General features: G+C 59.0%; 3 protein-coding genes and 1 pseudogene across 4 annotated transcripts in view; all 4 read right to left on the reverse strand.

The window, feature by feature from the left end:
* Positions 1-7149: 7149 nt before the first annotated feature.
* Positions 7150-8959, reverse strand: LOC113225339. The gene is made up of 2 exons (XM_026457509.1): positions 8915-8959; positions 7150-8321 (listed from the first exon to the last, which is right to left on the reverse strand). The coding sequence occupies exons 1-2, from the start codon at positions 8957-8959 to the stop codon at positions 7812-7814; spliced, it is 555 nt and encodes a 184-aa protein (XP_026313294.1). The 3' UTR covers positions 7150-7811.
* On the reverse strand, positions 7152-10449 carry LOC111523964 (annotated as a pseudogene). The gene has a single exon (XR_002725651.2). The product of XR_002725651.2 is annotated as an uncharacterized LOC111523964 (transcript).
* On the reverse strand, positions 7152-14749 carry LOC111523996 (photoreceptor-specific nuclear receptor-like). The gene is made up of 2 exons (XM_026457481.2): positions 13838-14749; positions 7152-11268 (listed from the first exon to the last, which is right to left on the reverse strand). Exons 1-2 carry the CDS (start codon positions 14389-14391, stop codon positions 11121-11123), a joined length of 702 nt encoding a protein of 233 aa, XP_026313266.1. The 5' UTR covers positions 14392-14749; the 3' UTR covers positions 7152-11120.
* Positions 14659-15184, reverse strand: part of LOC111534772 (retinoic acid receptor RXR-alpha) — a 110229-nt gene continuing 109703 nt past the window's right edge. The window contains exon 7 of the mRNA XM_026457510.1: positions 14659-14728. Within this exon, the coding sequence (XP_026313295.1) occupies positions 14659-14728 (70 nt within the window). The remainder of the gene's footprint in view (positions 14729-15184) is intronic.

A 15184-nucleotide genomic window follows, 5' to 3' on the forward strand; every position in this document is an offset into this window, starting at 1 on the left:
GCAGGCTGTCCAGGGGGCATGGCTAGGGAGGCCTCAGGAAACTTAGAATCGTGGTGGAAGACGAAGGGAAAGCAGGCGTGTCCTACATGGCAGCAGGAGAGAGAGACAGTGAACACCCAGATCTCGTGAGAACTCACTCACTATCATGAGAACAGCAAGGGGCAAGTAACTCCCATGATCCTGTCCCCTTCCACCAGGCCCCCCTGCCAACACCGAAGATCGTAATTCAACATGAGATTTGGGTGGGGACACAGAGCCAAACCATACCATTCCGCTCCTGACCCCTCCCAAATCTCATGTCCTTCTCACGTTTTTGTTTGTTTGTGGTTTTTGTTTTTGTTGTTTTTGTTTCTTTGAGATGGAGTCTCACTCTGTCACCCAGGCTAGAGTGCAGTGGTGAGATCCTGGCTCACTGTAACCTCTGCTTCCCAGGTTCAAGAGATTCTCATGCCTCAGCCTCCTGAGTAGCTGGAGTTACAGGCATCTGCCACCACACCTGGTTAATTTTTGTATTTTTAGTAGAGAAGGAGTTTCACCATGCTGACCAGGCTGGTCTCGAACTCCTGACCTCAAGCAATTCTCATGCCTCAGCCTCCCGAGTAGCTGGAATTACAGGCACCTGCCACAACGCCCAGCTAATTTTTGTATTTTTAGTAGAGAAGGGGTTTCATCATGTTGGCCAGGCTGGTCTCGAACTCCTGACCTCAGGTGATCCACCCACCTCAGCCTCCCGAAGTGCTGGGAGTGAGTCACTGTGCCCGCCCCTTCTCACATTTCAAAACACAATCCTGCCTTCTCAACAGTCCAAAAGTCTTAACTCATTCCAGGATTAACTCAAAAGTCCAAATCCAAAATCTCATATTTGCAACATGTCGGATGTGTTTCCCATGGTTAGAGGGGGTTAAAGTTTTGGAGGAAGGCTGCAGAGGCAAGGGCCGCTTCTCACCAGGGCTTGTTCTCCACGGGACCCTGCTGATGACACTGATGTGGGTCACCAGGCAGGTGCAGTGCTTGTCAGAAAAGGGACTGGAAAGAGACTCCTTGCTCTCTCTTTTGTGCCATAGTCTTTATAAAGAAATCTTTATGTTCAGCCTACATTCAGGGAGTGATAGCTATGCCCCGCTCCTTAAGGGCTGAGCATCTGCAGAAATTATTTAGCATTCTGCACTGGGAATTTGTCCCTTTCCTCCACGTGTTTATTGATTCAGTCATTTATTTGCATGAGTGTGGACCCATGGATATTTACTCTACACTTTGAGTTCTAATCCAATACTGCATGATTTGTTTTTGCTCCAGCGTACATGTTCCTGCTTTGGCCGTCAGGAACTCTTCTGGTTGGCTCCCATGTCCCTCTGACACACTCTCATTGTTTGGCTTTTTTTAAATATTTTTTTCAGCACTTCTTTTACTTTCTGGCTCTGCAAGATGCTCCTGTCCTAGAATCAGCATTTCTTCAAGGAGCCCAGTCCTTTTATTGGAGAAGGGTGTTAGAAACCAAGATCTGGGCTCTAGGGTGTCCACTGTTACTGGGAGGTCTTCGTTCCTTCATGTCTCTCTCAGCAGACACAGCAAGAAAGTCACATCCTAACCTGTGTACAGACACACATCTGTCTGTAGGGGTCCTCCGAAGCAAGCACTGCAGGCAGTTCTTGTCCCTGAATGCCACCTGCTCCAGCCACATTCCTTACCTGAGTAATGGCTTATCTCCCCTGGTAGATCATTGCTCTCTCCACTCTTTAGTAAGAGCTCAACCCTGGTGTGACCTTCCTGAGCTTCACAACACAATGCTCACCGTGACTCTCACCCAGGCCACGAGGGAGACTGAGGCTGGGGAGGGAAGTGCTTTTGCCCATGGTCCTCCAACTGGGCATGGACCTCAGGCCTGGTTTTCTAACTTTCACACTGGGGTAGGCGGGGTTCCACTGCTCCCCAGATGGGCTGGGCCAGGCATTGGAAGCTACGGGCGCAAGGATAGGGGAGGATGAAGGCCCTGTCCAGCCTCCTGCCCCTGAGGATGGAGCTCCCTCTTCTTCATGGGCCCTGGGACCTGTCTCTCTGTCACCGAAGCGGGTTCCACTGCATCAGTGTCATCCCTGGGGGCAGCAGGGAGGTGTCTGAATCCTTGGGGATTCAGTTCCAGGGGCCCAGTCTTTCAGGGCCTTCCTGCTCTGGTGTAGTAGGTAAGAGTCCCTCAGGACAGGGCCTGGGCCAGAGGGAGAGGGGCAAGGAGGGAGGGAGGAGGGAAGGAGGGAGGGAGGGAGGAGGGGGGAAGGAGGAAGGAGGGAGGGAGGAAGGGGAGGGAAGAAGGAGGGAGGGGGAAGGAGGGAGGGAAAGGGGAGGGAGGGAGGGGGAAAGAGGGAGGGGGAAGGAGTAAGGAGGGAAGAAGGAGGGAGGGAGAAGGAAGGAGGGGGGAAGGAGGGAGGGAAGGGGAAGGAAGGAAGAAGAAGGGAAGAGGGGAGGGAGAGAGAAGGAGGAAGGAAGGCGGTAAGGAGGGAGGATGGCGGAAGGAAGGAAAGAGGGAGGGAGGGAAGAAGGAGGGAGGGGAAGGAAAAAGGAAGGAGGGAAGGGTCAGGAAGAAGGGAGGTGGGAAGAAGGGTGGGGGAAGGAAGGAGGGAGGGGGAAGAAGGATGGGAGTGGGGAAGGAAGGAGGAAGGAAGAATAGAGGTAGGAAAGAAGGTAGGAGAAGGGGGAAGGAAGGAGGGAGGGGGTAAGGAGGGAGGGAGGGGAGAGGAAGGAGGGAGGGGGAAAAGAAAGAGGGAGAAGGGGGAAGGAAGGAGGGGAAAGGTGGGAGGCGGGAAAGGAGGGAGGGAGGAAAGAAGGAGGTAGGAGGGGGAAGGAAGGCGGGAGGGGTGAAGGGGTAAGGAGGGAGGGGGAAGGAAGGAGAAAGAAGGGAAGGAGGGAGGAAGGATGAAAGAGGGAGGAAGGAGGGAAGAATGGGGGAAGGATGGAGGGAGGAAGGAGGGAGGGGAAGGAAGAAAGGGAGAAGGAGGGAGGGAAGGGGAAGGAAGGAGGGAGGGGGAGGTAGGAAAGAAGGAAGGAGAAGGGGGAAGGAAGGAGGGAGGGGGGAAGGAGGGAGGGAGGAAAAAAGGAGGGAGAAGGGGGAAGGAAGGAGGGAGGGGGAAGGAAGGAGGGAGGGGGGAAGGAAGGAGGGAGGGGGGAAGGAGTGAGAACGAAGGAAGACCACTGAGTCTCCTCTCTGTGCTTCCCAAATGCCCCCACTGACCCACACAGGGGTCTCTGCCCTGCCCTTGGACCTCAAGGGCTCCATTCCTCACCTTGGAGGGCACCATGATACTGGACCTTCCCCATCCCCATAATGGGAAAAGCCACATCATGGATCCCAGGCCCTGGAACCTGGGCCCACCGTCCTGTGCTTGTCCAGAGGTGGACCCTGGGTCAAATCTCCAAGGGTTCCTGCTCTCCACCCTTTGCTCAGGGAACAAAGTTGCCTGGCCTCCTCCACCGATACCCTGCACTATAGCCTCTTCACACCAAAAGAAAGGAGGAAGTGCCTGCTTCCTCCTAAAGCATTTTCTGGGTGACCAAGGCCCTGGTCACAACGGCCCTGGAAAGTGGGGAGTTTGTCCTCACTTTGGAGGTGGGGAGATGGGGAAACTGAGGCTCAGAGTGGGCAGGACCCGCCTCCCTCCCTCCCTGCACCTGCTGCAGGCCAAGCCTACCTGGCACCCAGTATGGCTGTGAGCCCAGCTTCCCAAACAGCTGACCACCGAGGCACCTTGGTGAAACCGGGATGAAGCCGGCTCCTGACTGGACTGCCTGCTGCAGTGAGCAGGGGTATGGCTGGGTGGCGGAGTGCCCAGCTGATTCTAACTCCCAGTAATTAACCCCACTGCGGGAAGCCACTGTGCCCCCCACGGGCCTGGAGGAGCAAGAAGGGACTGGAGGACCCGCGCTGTCCCAGCGTCGCCAGCAGGGGGCAGGACTGCCTCACGCCGTGGGCACCGCAGCGGGCACTGGGGCATCTGTCCTTGTGGGCCCTTGGGTTTCTCATCAGCTCCTTCATAACCGAGGGAGTGGGATGGGGCCTGGTCCTGCCTCGGCCTCCCTTTGGGCAAACTCCTTCCTCTCAGGGCCTCTGTGAGCTGTGGGGACACAGCCCTGCAGGGGCTGCAAGTTCCCTCAGGGCATCTTTGCAGAGGGGGCTCGCTGCGGAAAGGCAGGTAGAAAATGCCAGACTTAACGTCCTGCCCGCCCCGATGCTGTCTGAGTCTCTGCCGGGGGGCAGCTGTGCCCATCTGAGAATCTGGGGGACTGGGCTGCAGGCTCTATGTGGCCCTTCCTGACGTCTCCACGCCCCAGCCCCTTCCTCCTGAGGCCCCTGAGACTTCCCTGACTTCCTCTGCTCACCCGGGTGCAGCTGTCTTCGGGCACAGCGATGACCCTCCTCCGCCCTGAGTGTGCACTGCCTGCGCACAGTGCAGGGGCTGCCCCGTTCTCTCAGGATGTGCTCTCAGGAGGCACCCCATTCCCCACGCCTGCCCTTCCTCCCATTACGCTGTCTGCTGGCTGATGGCAGAGACAGAAGCACAGGGAGCTCAGCGGCACCCATCCGGGAGCCACGTGTCCCTGCCCCCACCGCAGGTGCCTGAGCCCCTGGCCCCCCCTCGCCTCTCAGTTCACAAACCTCCAGCCCACGCTGGCTCACTGTCGCTGCCTGAGCGTGCTGGTGAGGAACTTATCAAGCCCAGCATCTGTGGTCCAGAGGGACAGCCCTGGGCAAGAGTCGCCGTGGCAACCAGATGTCACAAGGAGGCCCAAAGCTGGGTTGTCCTGCGATGCCATGCCAGCCGGCAGCCTGGAGTTTCCGCCCTGGCTGGTGGGAGCGCGAGGAGGTGTTCACGTCCTTGGAGGGGCACCAAACTCCCCCCACGCTCACCCCAGGAAGTCCCGTAGTAACGCCCTGGGAACCCCATTATTTTGTTTTGTTTTTGAGACGGAGTCTCGCTCTGTCGCCCAGGCTGGAGTGCAGTGGCGCGATCTCGGCTCACTGCAAGCTCCGCCCCCCTGGTTTACGCCATTCTCCCCGCTCAGCCTCCCGAGTAGCTGGGACTACAGGCACCCGCCACCTCACCCGGCTAGTTTTTTGTATTTTTTTTAGTAGAGACGGGGTTTCACCGTGTTAGCCAGGATGGTCTTGATCTCCTGACCTCATGATCCGCCCGTCTCGGCCTCCCAAAGTGCTGGGATTACAGGCTTGAGCCACCGTGCCCGGCCTGGAACTCCATTATTAAAACCAGCACCAAGGCCCTGGGAACTCGTGGGGAACTTCCCCTTCCTGGGGTTCCCCCAGAGGCCCGAGGGCTCTGTGTCCTGCACCCACATACCTGAGCTTTCCCTTTTTGTCCCTGCGCCCTGGCCTGAGAACTCCGAGGGCTCACTCACCCCAAGGACGGGTGTCCGTGGAGGCTGTGCCCAGAGTCCAGGGGACCACCAGGGCACAGAGCCAGGTTCCAACCGCTGGTATCTTACACAGCAGCACTCAGCCATGTGCGCAAATGTGCAGCAGGACGGGAGGCCCCTCAACAGGGAGGCCACAACCCAGCTCCAGAGGCCCCAGGGTCAACCCCTTTTCCAGACCATGGAAAAGGCCCACATGTTTCATGCGTGTAAGATTATATGCAGAGAACATGGGTGGGCCAGACCCAGGAGGCCAGGTCGACAGAGGGCTGTGCTGATGAGGAGGAAGCAGGTGGGCACTTCGAGGACTCTGCCCTCCCTCAGGGTCCACTCACACTTGGGCCCCTCTGGAGAAGCCCAGGCTGGTGTTGGTGGGCAGAGCCGAGGCCCTGGCAGAGGAGGGTGTGTAGCCCGGGAGGCCTCCTCTGGATCTGCAGCTGGGACCCAGAGCGGCTCCTAAGATGGCAAAGTGAGTCCAGACTCCTGTGGCACCCACCATTCAGCCACAGTTGAGGGCCAGGGAGTGGCCCAGAGTTTCATGGCACAGCCGCCACTCCCAGGAAGAGGGAGAATGTTGGTGTGGGGTCCTGACTCCACCAAGGGAGGCTGGCTCAGCCCCGTCCCCACGACCCCCACTACTCTGTCAATCCTTCCAGGGCTGAGTGCAAGTGTGTATGTTCATGAGTGCGTATGGGTGTGTGGGGTGTATAGGTGTGTGTGCATGGGTGTGTGCATGGGAGTGTATGGGCGTGTACATGAGCGTGTACGGGTGTGTGCATGGGAGTGTATGGGTGTGTGCTTGGGAGTGTGGATGCACGGGAGCGTGTATGGGTGCGTGCATATGAAAGTGTGTGTGGGTGGTTGCACGGGCATGCATGCGTGTGCACATGGGAGCGGTTGTGCATGGGTGTGCATGCCAAAGCATGTGTGTGAGCATGTGATGTGTGCATGCATATGAATGGGTGCAAGGGTGCATGTGAGCGTGTCTGCGAGTGTGAGTATGCAAGTGTGAGTGTGTGCTCACGAGGGAAGTGCCATCAGGAAGCCCCTGCCCTTCAGGTGGCAGGCCCTTCCATTTTAATTCTCACCCGGGAGCCACCCTTGCTTTGGGCACAGGCCACACGGCCCTCTGCCCACCACCACAGGGCAGGACCTGGACTCTCAGAGCCCCACTCCCCATCTTCAGTGTGTCCGGTGCCTCTCGTGGAGGGTGCCTGACTGGACACAGGTGCATGAGAGGGCTCCAGGCACCACCACGAAACCTCAGGCCGGGAGCAGCCCAGCCCCAGACAGCATGGAGACAGAGGGCATTTATCACAGGAGACAGTGCAGATGGGGCATCATTAATTCGTTATTATGGGGGCAGTTGGGTGACATCGTGTGTTCCCTGGCCCTATGGGTTCACCTCCTGCCCACCGGGCCAGCATGGCTGCAGAGGTGTGGATGCTTAGGCAGCCCGGTGAGGGACAAGTGGGAACACACACACTCTGCAGGTGACCACAGGCCCGGTGCCCGTGGCTGCTGACAGACACCCTCGTGAAGGCCCCAGCCCCCTGCCCCTTGGAGGAGCAGCAGAGCCCAGTGGACAGGGAGAGAACTCCCAGAGTGTGGCCCACAGAGGACGCCGGCCTTGCCGCACAGGACCAGCGGGTGGGGTGGGGAGGAAGGCGGGCTGGTGGGGACTGATTGCAGGCCCTCCCGCCCCAAACAAAAACATCCCCACACACAACAAACGAACTGAATGGCGATGTATTTTAAACGCTCATATTTTGTTTCTCCTCTCACGTTTCTTCCTTTGCGTGTTTCTTTTCCACAATTCTAATGTCACTGTCCATCAAACCCTGGCACCTGCGGCCGTGATGTTTCAGAGACAATTGTACGGGGAAGCGTTTCACAGTCACAGTCGCAGGAAGGCCGGCAACAGGACGCAACAGAGTGAGGCTTTAAAAATTACTCGAAAGGGGAAGAAAACCCTTGAAAGCCTCAGGCCCACCCTCCTGCTCCCAAGGAAGACACCCCTACTGCGGCGGTTTCCTCCCAAGCCTCGCCGCCGTCACAGGAGCCCTCTCCTCTGCCATCGTCCGTCCTGGCGTTTCTCGCACGAAGCTTTCACCTCAATCTCTAGAAGCAGAAACAAAACAGTCCCAGCCCTCCCCCCGCCATATCCAAGTATACATGAGGGATAAAATTACATTTGTACAAAAATAGATTTTTTTTTTACCTTTCCAGATGCTTTAGACATTTTCTCTTATCTTTACTCTCTTTATGGATCTGTCATCCTCTCTAAAGTATTAGCTATGCGTCCCAGCTAAGGCATTGCTAAGGATTGGGAACGGCTAAAGCTGTCTGCTCCAAAGCATCTTAAAATAGATGCATCTCCTGCCTTGAGATATTCATTCGAACCCGGATTTCACCAAAGGAGGGTCCTTATGTACTTGCTTACACGAAGCAAATTTATAGGAAAACAGGGGAAATGTCTTGATTAAAAATAAACACAAAACACTGGTAACCGCTCCGCCTCTCCTGCGTGGCACTCGCGTGCGGCTCTCTCCACACGCATCTCTCTGTACAGCACATACATGTTTACACCACACACCCGCGTGCACAGGCACCAGGTCACGCACCCCGACTCCACGACAGGGACACCAGCCAACTACCCACAGGCTGCACATTCTGGCAGGACCCTCCTGGGTACCCCACGGGGAGGGGCTGGGGGCCATCTCCAGCACTGCCACCAGGCCGCCAGCCCAGAATTCTTGGGGAACATCGTGCTTGGAAAACCGAAGGTCAGGGCTGTCTTTCCCAGAGGTCGTATGCTTCCGGGGTGTGGAGGGCCAGTGGCTGACACAGGCCCCAGGGTGGAAGGTCCCGGCAGGCCAGCTTCCAAGCGTGCCCGACGCAGCCTAGGGGAGCCCAGCTCTGTGGCATCTTCACTCCTCAGCCTAGGAGCGCCATCTGAACGGCAAAGCGGGAAGGCGACCAGCTGAGGCGCCTGCCTGAAGGTGCCGGAGTGCCCCGGGGGCCCAGGAAGCAGCCGCTGGGAAGGGGGGGCCCTGCTGGGAAGCCGCTTCATCCAGCCGGGCCAAGGCGGGGACAGGCACAGGTGGCTAATGAGCTGATGTTAGTGCTATCTTTAGAAAATTAAAGATTGTCCCACCAAAAATAATAATTACCAAAAAATCACCTTAATTGAACCGGATTGGTAATAGTACTACAGGTCTGGTTAAATAGAAACTCTACCTCTACTCAGTGATGAGCCACACACCCCACGCATCACCTTTCCAAACCAACAGCACTGTTTGCACAACCACAAGGCCAATGAGAAAGGGGCAGGAAGAGCCCAGGACACGTGGAGCGGTGGGTAAGGCTGCTGGGGCCAGGGAGGCCGGGTTCTGCTTTCAGGGGTTGGCGGCCCGCGGCGGGGGCTTCAGTGCTTTACATCCAGCCAGCCAGTGCCGGAAACGACCAAGTTCCCAAGAAGAAGCCGACCCCCCACCATGGAGGCCCGTCCCTGGGCTTCCTCCTCTGGAGCTGTGGGCATTCCCAAGGATCCGGGCATGGATGGGTGGGCGCCGGCTGCAGAAGGCACCAGGTGTTGGCATTAGGTCTTTCGCGCTCCCACCACGGGGGCCCCGAGAGTGCCTGCACCCTCCTGCCGTTTCCACCACACCCCCCAGGGGCAGCTGAGTCTTCCTGGCAGTGCCTGGGAGGGGCCCAGCTGGCCAGGGACCTGGTACAGGTGTGAGGCTCAACACTCTGCCTCAGGATGGTGGATTGGGCAGGGGGCCACCTCTGGGGATCCACGACGGTGAAAGGCAGGGGTGGAGGGGGGCAGGAAGGAGGCAGGGGTGGAGGGGGACAGGAAGGAGAGGCTTGTGGAACCTCTGACAGCCTCTGTCTCGGGCACAGACTCAGCTGCAGGCCCCACCCAGGTGCCTCAGCTCAGCTCTGGCTGGGAGATCCAGGAAGGAAAAGAATGGACACTTTCTTCCCCACCGAGACTGGAAAACTGCCTACCCGAGCCACTGCCTCCCAGTCCAACCTCCTAGGCAGCTCCCTTCCCCAGTGAGGAAGCCCATGCTCCAGGCGGGGTAAGACTTCGGAGAAGGCACCCACTCCCTCGCATCACTCCTAGACTGCTCCCGGGAAGACGAGACCCCCGTCCTGTATCCCCCCATCCAACCCCTGTTCAGGCACCTGCGACTGACAAAGACTGGGTCCACGGGACTGAGGCGTGAATAGGAAAAGTACTCAGGCCAAAGGGAGGGCCTTCCAGTGCAAAAGAGGCGAGTTCAACCTGAGAGGGTCCCCACACCACCGGAGCCCGGGGGCAGAGCCTGTGGGAGGAGCGCCGGGCCGCACAGGGCTGAGCCCCCACCACCTTCAACCAGAGCAGACATTCAGTGAGGCTCCCAAGTAAGGAAGGCTCTGGGTGAACAACGCTGTCCAGGGACACCACCAGGCTGGGTGGTCCCACCAGGGCCTGCGTGTGGCCCAGGCCCGAGGGCGCTGCAACTCAGGGTTCTCAGATTCCAAGAGTCTTTTAGACACAACTGGCAGCCAGAGAGAAAGCCTGAGCAGGGGTCCCACCGATGTCCCCGCAGAGCCACTCCAGGCCGCGGAGCATCTGCCCCACCCACGAGGCTCCCAGTTCCTGAGCCCCTCTTTCTGCAGGCCACCTGCCCCCTCTGAGGGAAACCGACAGGCCACCCTCCTCCCCTCCCATCCCCGCAGGCCTCACGGATGGATGCAGGTCAGCAGAGCCCTGTGCCTCCAGCGAGGCCAGTGAGGTGGTGACACCCCACCCGCCCGAGCCGGGGCCAGCCCTGCAGGAACCAAGGACAAGCCTCGGCCCAGCCCTCAGAGCAAGAAGACTCAGGCTGGGGAGGGGCCAGGGCACTCCGGTCTGAACAGAGAGCAGGGAGTCTGAAACCAGGACACCAAGACAGAGAGAAAACCGAGCGGTGGTGAGTGACCCCTGTCCCTGCAGCCTGGAGGTGGCCCCCAAACCCTGCACAGAGGGTGGCTCATGTTCTCATTGGCTCAAGGGCAAAACTGTGAGTTATCTTTGGAAAAAGGGGCTACTTCCCCCTCACTCAGAGCACAGGGCAGCCTGCTGGCCCCACGAGTCCCCTCTCATCCCCGAGGCAGCTGCGGTCTTTGCTGACGACACACCAGCCTGCACCCCTAGCTGTTCCCTCCTCCTGATGAGGGGGAGGCTGTCACAGGCTGGCCAGGCACCAGTATTCAGAGCAGGTGAAGATGTCACTTCAGACAGGAGGGCCACACGGAAATTCTGAAAACCAGCATCGATAAACAGCAACGGAAACAAAAGCCCCATTCCCAACTCCTGCAGCTCCAGGGCTGGGGCCCGAAGAGACCCTGTGAGTCGCCCAAGCCCCGTGGGGTGTGGCAGGGCGTCCCGACAGCCCAATGGGGAGGCGCCTGGCTGGGCTCACCACGCTAGTTCTTGCCACGCAGGCTGCTGCCTCAGGAAAGCCACTGCCCTGGGCCACAGACAAGTAGTAACAGAAATAAGGAGGGTGACAACACATCTCTTAGGCAGAGCAGTGACAGGCTGTGCCCCAAAGTCCAAACAGGCCAGGCAGAGAAGGGCAGGGACAGGGCTCAGGCTGAGAAGAGCAGCTGGCGTCCAGGCAGGGTGGCCAGACCGGGTGGGCGCAAAGGATGGGCCCGCAGGCCTAAGTCATTTGGTGTGGCGCCTCCAGCATCTCCATGAGGAAGGTGTCAATGGGCGTGTCCCCAATGAGCTTGAAGAAGAAGAGATGTTCCAGGCACTTGAGCCCGATGGAGCGCAGAGCCGGCAGGCGGAGCAACAGCTTGGCGAACCTGCAGGGAACGGGTCTGGTGAGGGCCAGGCAAGGGGCAGGGGCAGTTCTGCCCTGGCACCTGGAGGCTTCCCTGGGGATGAGGCTGTGAGTGAGAGCCCAACCCATCCGAGGCCGGTCTGCAGCCCCGGATCTGCCTGTGCCAAGCCTCCAGAAGGAAGGAGGGGAGGCTAGAAGGAAACAGGGGCAGTGGCATCCCAGAGCCAGGAGAGAGTGAAGGGGGATCCCTGGGGCCAAGGATGGAGATGAAGGGCCAGGGGCCAGAGAGCGGCTGGCTAGGGCAGGCTGAATAGCTCTTTGTAGAGAAGTTAAAAATTGTGGGCAGCTGGGCATGATGGCTCACACTTGTAATCTCAGCACTTTGAGAGGCCGAGGTGGGAGGATGGCTGGAGGCCAGAGTTCGAGACCAGCCTGGGCAACGCAGTGAGACCCTGTCTCTACAAAAGAACAAGAGACAAACAGTAGCCAGGCGTGGTGGTGCATAATGCCTGTACGGAGGACCACTTGAGCCCGGGGTGAGGCTGCAGTGAGCTACGATCGCACCACTGCACTCCAGCCTCGGTGACACAGCGAGACGCTGTCTCTTAAAAAATGGAAAAATGGGTTGGGCGCGGTGGCTCAAGCCTGTAATCCCAGCACTTTGGGAGGCCGAGACGGGCGGATCACGAGGTCAGGAGATCGAGACCATCCTGGCTAACACGGTGAAACCCCGTCTTTACTAAAAAAAATACAAAAAACTAGCCGGGCATGGTGGTAGGCGCCTATAGTACCAGCTACTTGGGAGGCTGAGGCAGGAGAATGGTGTAAACCCAGGAGACGGAGCTTGCAGTGAGCTGAGATCCTGCCACTGCACTCCAGCCTGGACGACAGAGCGAGACTCCGTCTCCAAAGTTTACACAAAAAAAAAGGAAAAATGTGGGCCATGACAGCCAGGAGCGGGTGTGAGGTCAGCAATGCATCTGGCTACAGCAGCCATCGCAGCAAGAGACTGCGGGGCCTGTCAGGGACAGGGCTGCTGAGCACATTAGTGAGTCGCAGGGAACAGGCAGGGCACATGGTGGGTAACCAAGAAGTCAAAGGGCATCAGGCAGGGGAGGGGGAGTCAGCTGCGCCCCCACTGCAGGTGGAGCCGGGCCTGACTTGGGAGCTGTGTACTGGGGCAAGCCCCTTTCCATACAGCGTCAGCACCCCGTGAGTGCCTCCCACAGCACCTCGTGCAGGGCTGTGGGCCTCAGACCAGGGCCACCCCTTCCCCAGAAATAGCTCTGCTGGTGTTGGGCACAGCCTGGTCAGAGAAGGCTGGCGGGGGAGGGAGGGAGCATGGGTTGTTCCTCAGGGCCTGGCCCACCCCTGGGGAGTTTCCTGGGGCAGAGACCAGTGGGCTGGCAGAGAGGGAGAGGGGGAATATCTGGGGCTCTGGGAAGAGGGATGGCAGGGCCAGGCATGAGGGCAGCAGCTGCCGCTGAGGACAGGGTGCTATGGGGACGGGACCAGGTGTCCCTTCTGGCTGGCCGTGTCTCCCCCAAGGCCCCTGTGCACGGCCTAAGTCTCTCCACACGGCCCCTCCAGGGCCTGCAGGACCTCATTAATTATTAACGAAGTCTCTCTTTCAGGGAAAAGCTCTGTGGTTGGCTGCCTCACAGTCCTTGTTTTAAAGGCAAAAACAGCGCAGAGGCTGGAGTCAGGCCAGAGAACAAGCTGTTTTCTGCTGAGCTGGCGAGATGGGCCAGGGCAGAAAGCCAGGAAAAACAAGCCGCTTGCCACCCCCTCCTGTCCTCGTCCTCCGGGAAGTTTCACTTTAAACCAAGCCAGATGAGGGCTGAGCAGGCAGCGGGGACACGGTTAACTGTGTATGTGCTGGTGGCAGGAGGGCCTGGGTGTCCTATGAGGTCTGCTGGGCCCCACCTTCCCCAACCCCCCACCCACAGTCTGAAGATCAAGAGGCCAGGAGATGCCCCTTTAGAGAGAAGAGGCAGAATCTGGAGAGCCGACTTTGAAACCGAGGAATCCACAAATGTTTCTCTTCCTGGACACCTACTGTGCACCCAGCACTGTGGACTCAGAAACCAGAGAACCCCAGCCCTTCTAGGGCCCACAGCCGGGCAGTGGAAAAAGATGAGCTCTGCATGTGAGCCGTGGCTGCCTATTCTGTACACACTTGTAAAGAGTGTTTAGTATGTGTGGGCATCTGGCCGTCCACTCTACACATGCTTGTGAAGTACCTACTATGTGCTGGTGTCGCCGGAACTCTGGTGGTTCTGCTTGGCAGGGGAGCGCAGTGGGGGGTGAAGCACAGCCTTCATCTACCTACTTGACAAAGACAAGCACCTACTATGCGCCAGGTGTGAGGTAATCCTTCTGGTGGGGATATAGCGTGAGCCTGTGGGGTGTGCCTGCCACAGCCCACCGGCCTGGAGGACCTCCCGCTGCCTGCTCAGGACCGGCTGGCACAGGCTGGGCCTGGGGAGGGTGCCACCTTCTCATTCACATAAAACAGCCTTGCAGCAAGGTGGGGGCTCTGGAGACAACAGCCCAGGTCTGGGGTGTGTGTGGGACAGGGAGGGACCCACCTTCCCGGCTGCTCTGGGTACTTGTGCTTGCAGTAGGCCTCCAGGGACGCATAGACCTTCTCCCTCAGTGCCTCCACCTCGGCCGGGTTCGAGAGCCCCTTGGAGTCTGAAAGGAGAAGAGGCCACAGGTCACAACCCTCACCTTGGTGTGTTGCAGGCACCTGCCCCCAGGACCCAGGCTTGTGTGGGGTCTGCCAAGCGGCCCCACCATGGGCAGAGCAGGTGGTGTGAGGGACGCCGCTGGACACGGCCCCGCCCGCTCTCCCAGAGTCTGGTGGCAGGGGGATGACTGTGGAATCCATGGCCAGGCCAGGCTGCTCTGGGTCCAAGCTCGGCTCTGCCACTTGCCAGCCACGTGACCTTGGGTCAATTATTTGACCTCCAGAGACTCGGTTTCCCCATCGATAAAGTGTCAGGAATCTGCTGCCTTCCAGCCGCCATGGGAACTGGGAGAGACAATGGAGGCCTCTGCTATCCTTGAGTCCCAGCCCCATGACACGGATGGGAGCCGTCACTGCTGCCCCCAGGAGCACCCAGACCCTGACGAAACCCATCCTCAGCACGCTCGCGGGGTGCTGAGCTCGACCCAGACTCGAGAGCCCAGAGTGGACAGAGGTTGAGACTGCAGCCACCAACACCTCCAAGGCCAAGGGACCCCATGTGAATGCCACCTTGGCCCGTGTCCTGGGGCTCCCTGGCAACGTGTCTGGCTCCCTGAGCTGCCTCAGCTCCAGCTGGTCTCCTCACCTTCCCTGCCAGCCTGTGCCTTGGTCTCCTCGCCTTCCCTGCAAGCCTGTGCCTAGACCCTGCTTGTACCAATCTCACCCTCCCTGCAAGCCCATGCCCCGGTCCCGCTGGTGCCCCAGCTCTAGCAACCAGACCACACAGGACCTGAATGGGGATTCCTTGGGCCGGGCCGAGCCGTGGCGTGACTCAGCCGCCGAGCTGGCAGGATTACAGCCCGGATGCACAGCCTGGGTGATAAAATGTCCCTGGAAACAAGCTCTCCCCACAAGAAGATGCCCATCTCCATCCCGGCCCGGTCCCTCAGAGCCAGGTCTGACAAAGGGCAAGGTCAGGGCCAGGAGCCAAGAGGGCTCCATTCCCTCCACCACAGCCCAGGTGAGCTCCCCACGGCAGCCCCAAACCTCTCCCTCCACACCCCAGCCGCCCGCCCCTATCGCAATGAGCTGAGTTTCCAAACACAGAAACCCATAGCTCCCTCCCAGCTGGAACCCCTCGGGACTTGGCTGCCTGTGGCCCCAAGAGAAAACTCAAACTTAGCAAGACTTTTAAGACCCTGCCTGGGCTACCCCCACCAGCCCACCCCACCTCCGTGCCTCCCAC

Source organism: Piliocolobus tephrosceles, chromosome 14 (assembly GCF_002776525.5).
Source record: "Piliocolobus tephrosceles isolate RC106 chromosome 14, ASM277652v3, whole genome shotgun sequence".
NCBI lineage: Eukaryota > Metazoa > Chordata > Mammalia > Primates > Cercopithecidae > Piliocolobus > Piliocolobus tephrosceles.

Excerpts from the sequence above, each read along its gene's own strand:
- LOC113225339 (XM_026457509.1), bottom strand. The coding sequence starts at position 8,959 with ATGCCCACAGCTCCAGAGGAGGAAGCCCAGGGACGGGCCTCCATG. Across the intron at positions 8,322-8,914 it reads CCCAGGGACGGGCCTCCATG|GCTGCGTCGGGCACGCTTGG; the intron begins GTGGGGGGTCGG and ends GGGCTCCCCTAG.
- LOC111523996 (XM_026457481.2), bottom strand. The coding sequence starts at position 14,391 with ATGGGTTTCGTCAGGGTCTGGGTGCTCCTGGGGGCAGCAGTGACGGCT. Across the intron at positions 11,269-13,837 it reads TACCCAGAGCAGCCGGGAAG|GTTCGCCAAGCTGTTGCTCC; the intron begins GTGGGTCCCTCC and ends CGTTCCCTGCAG.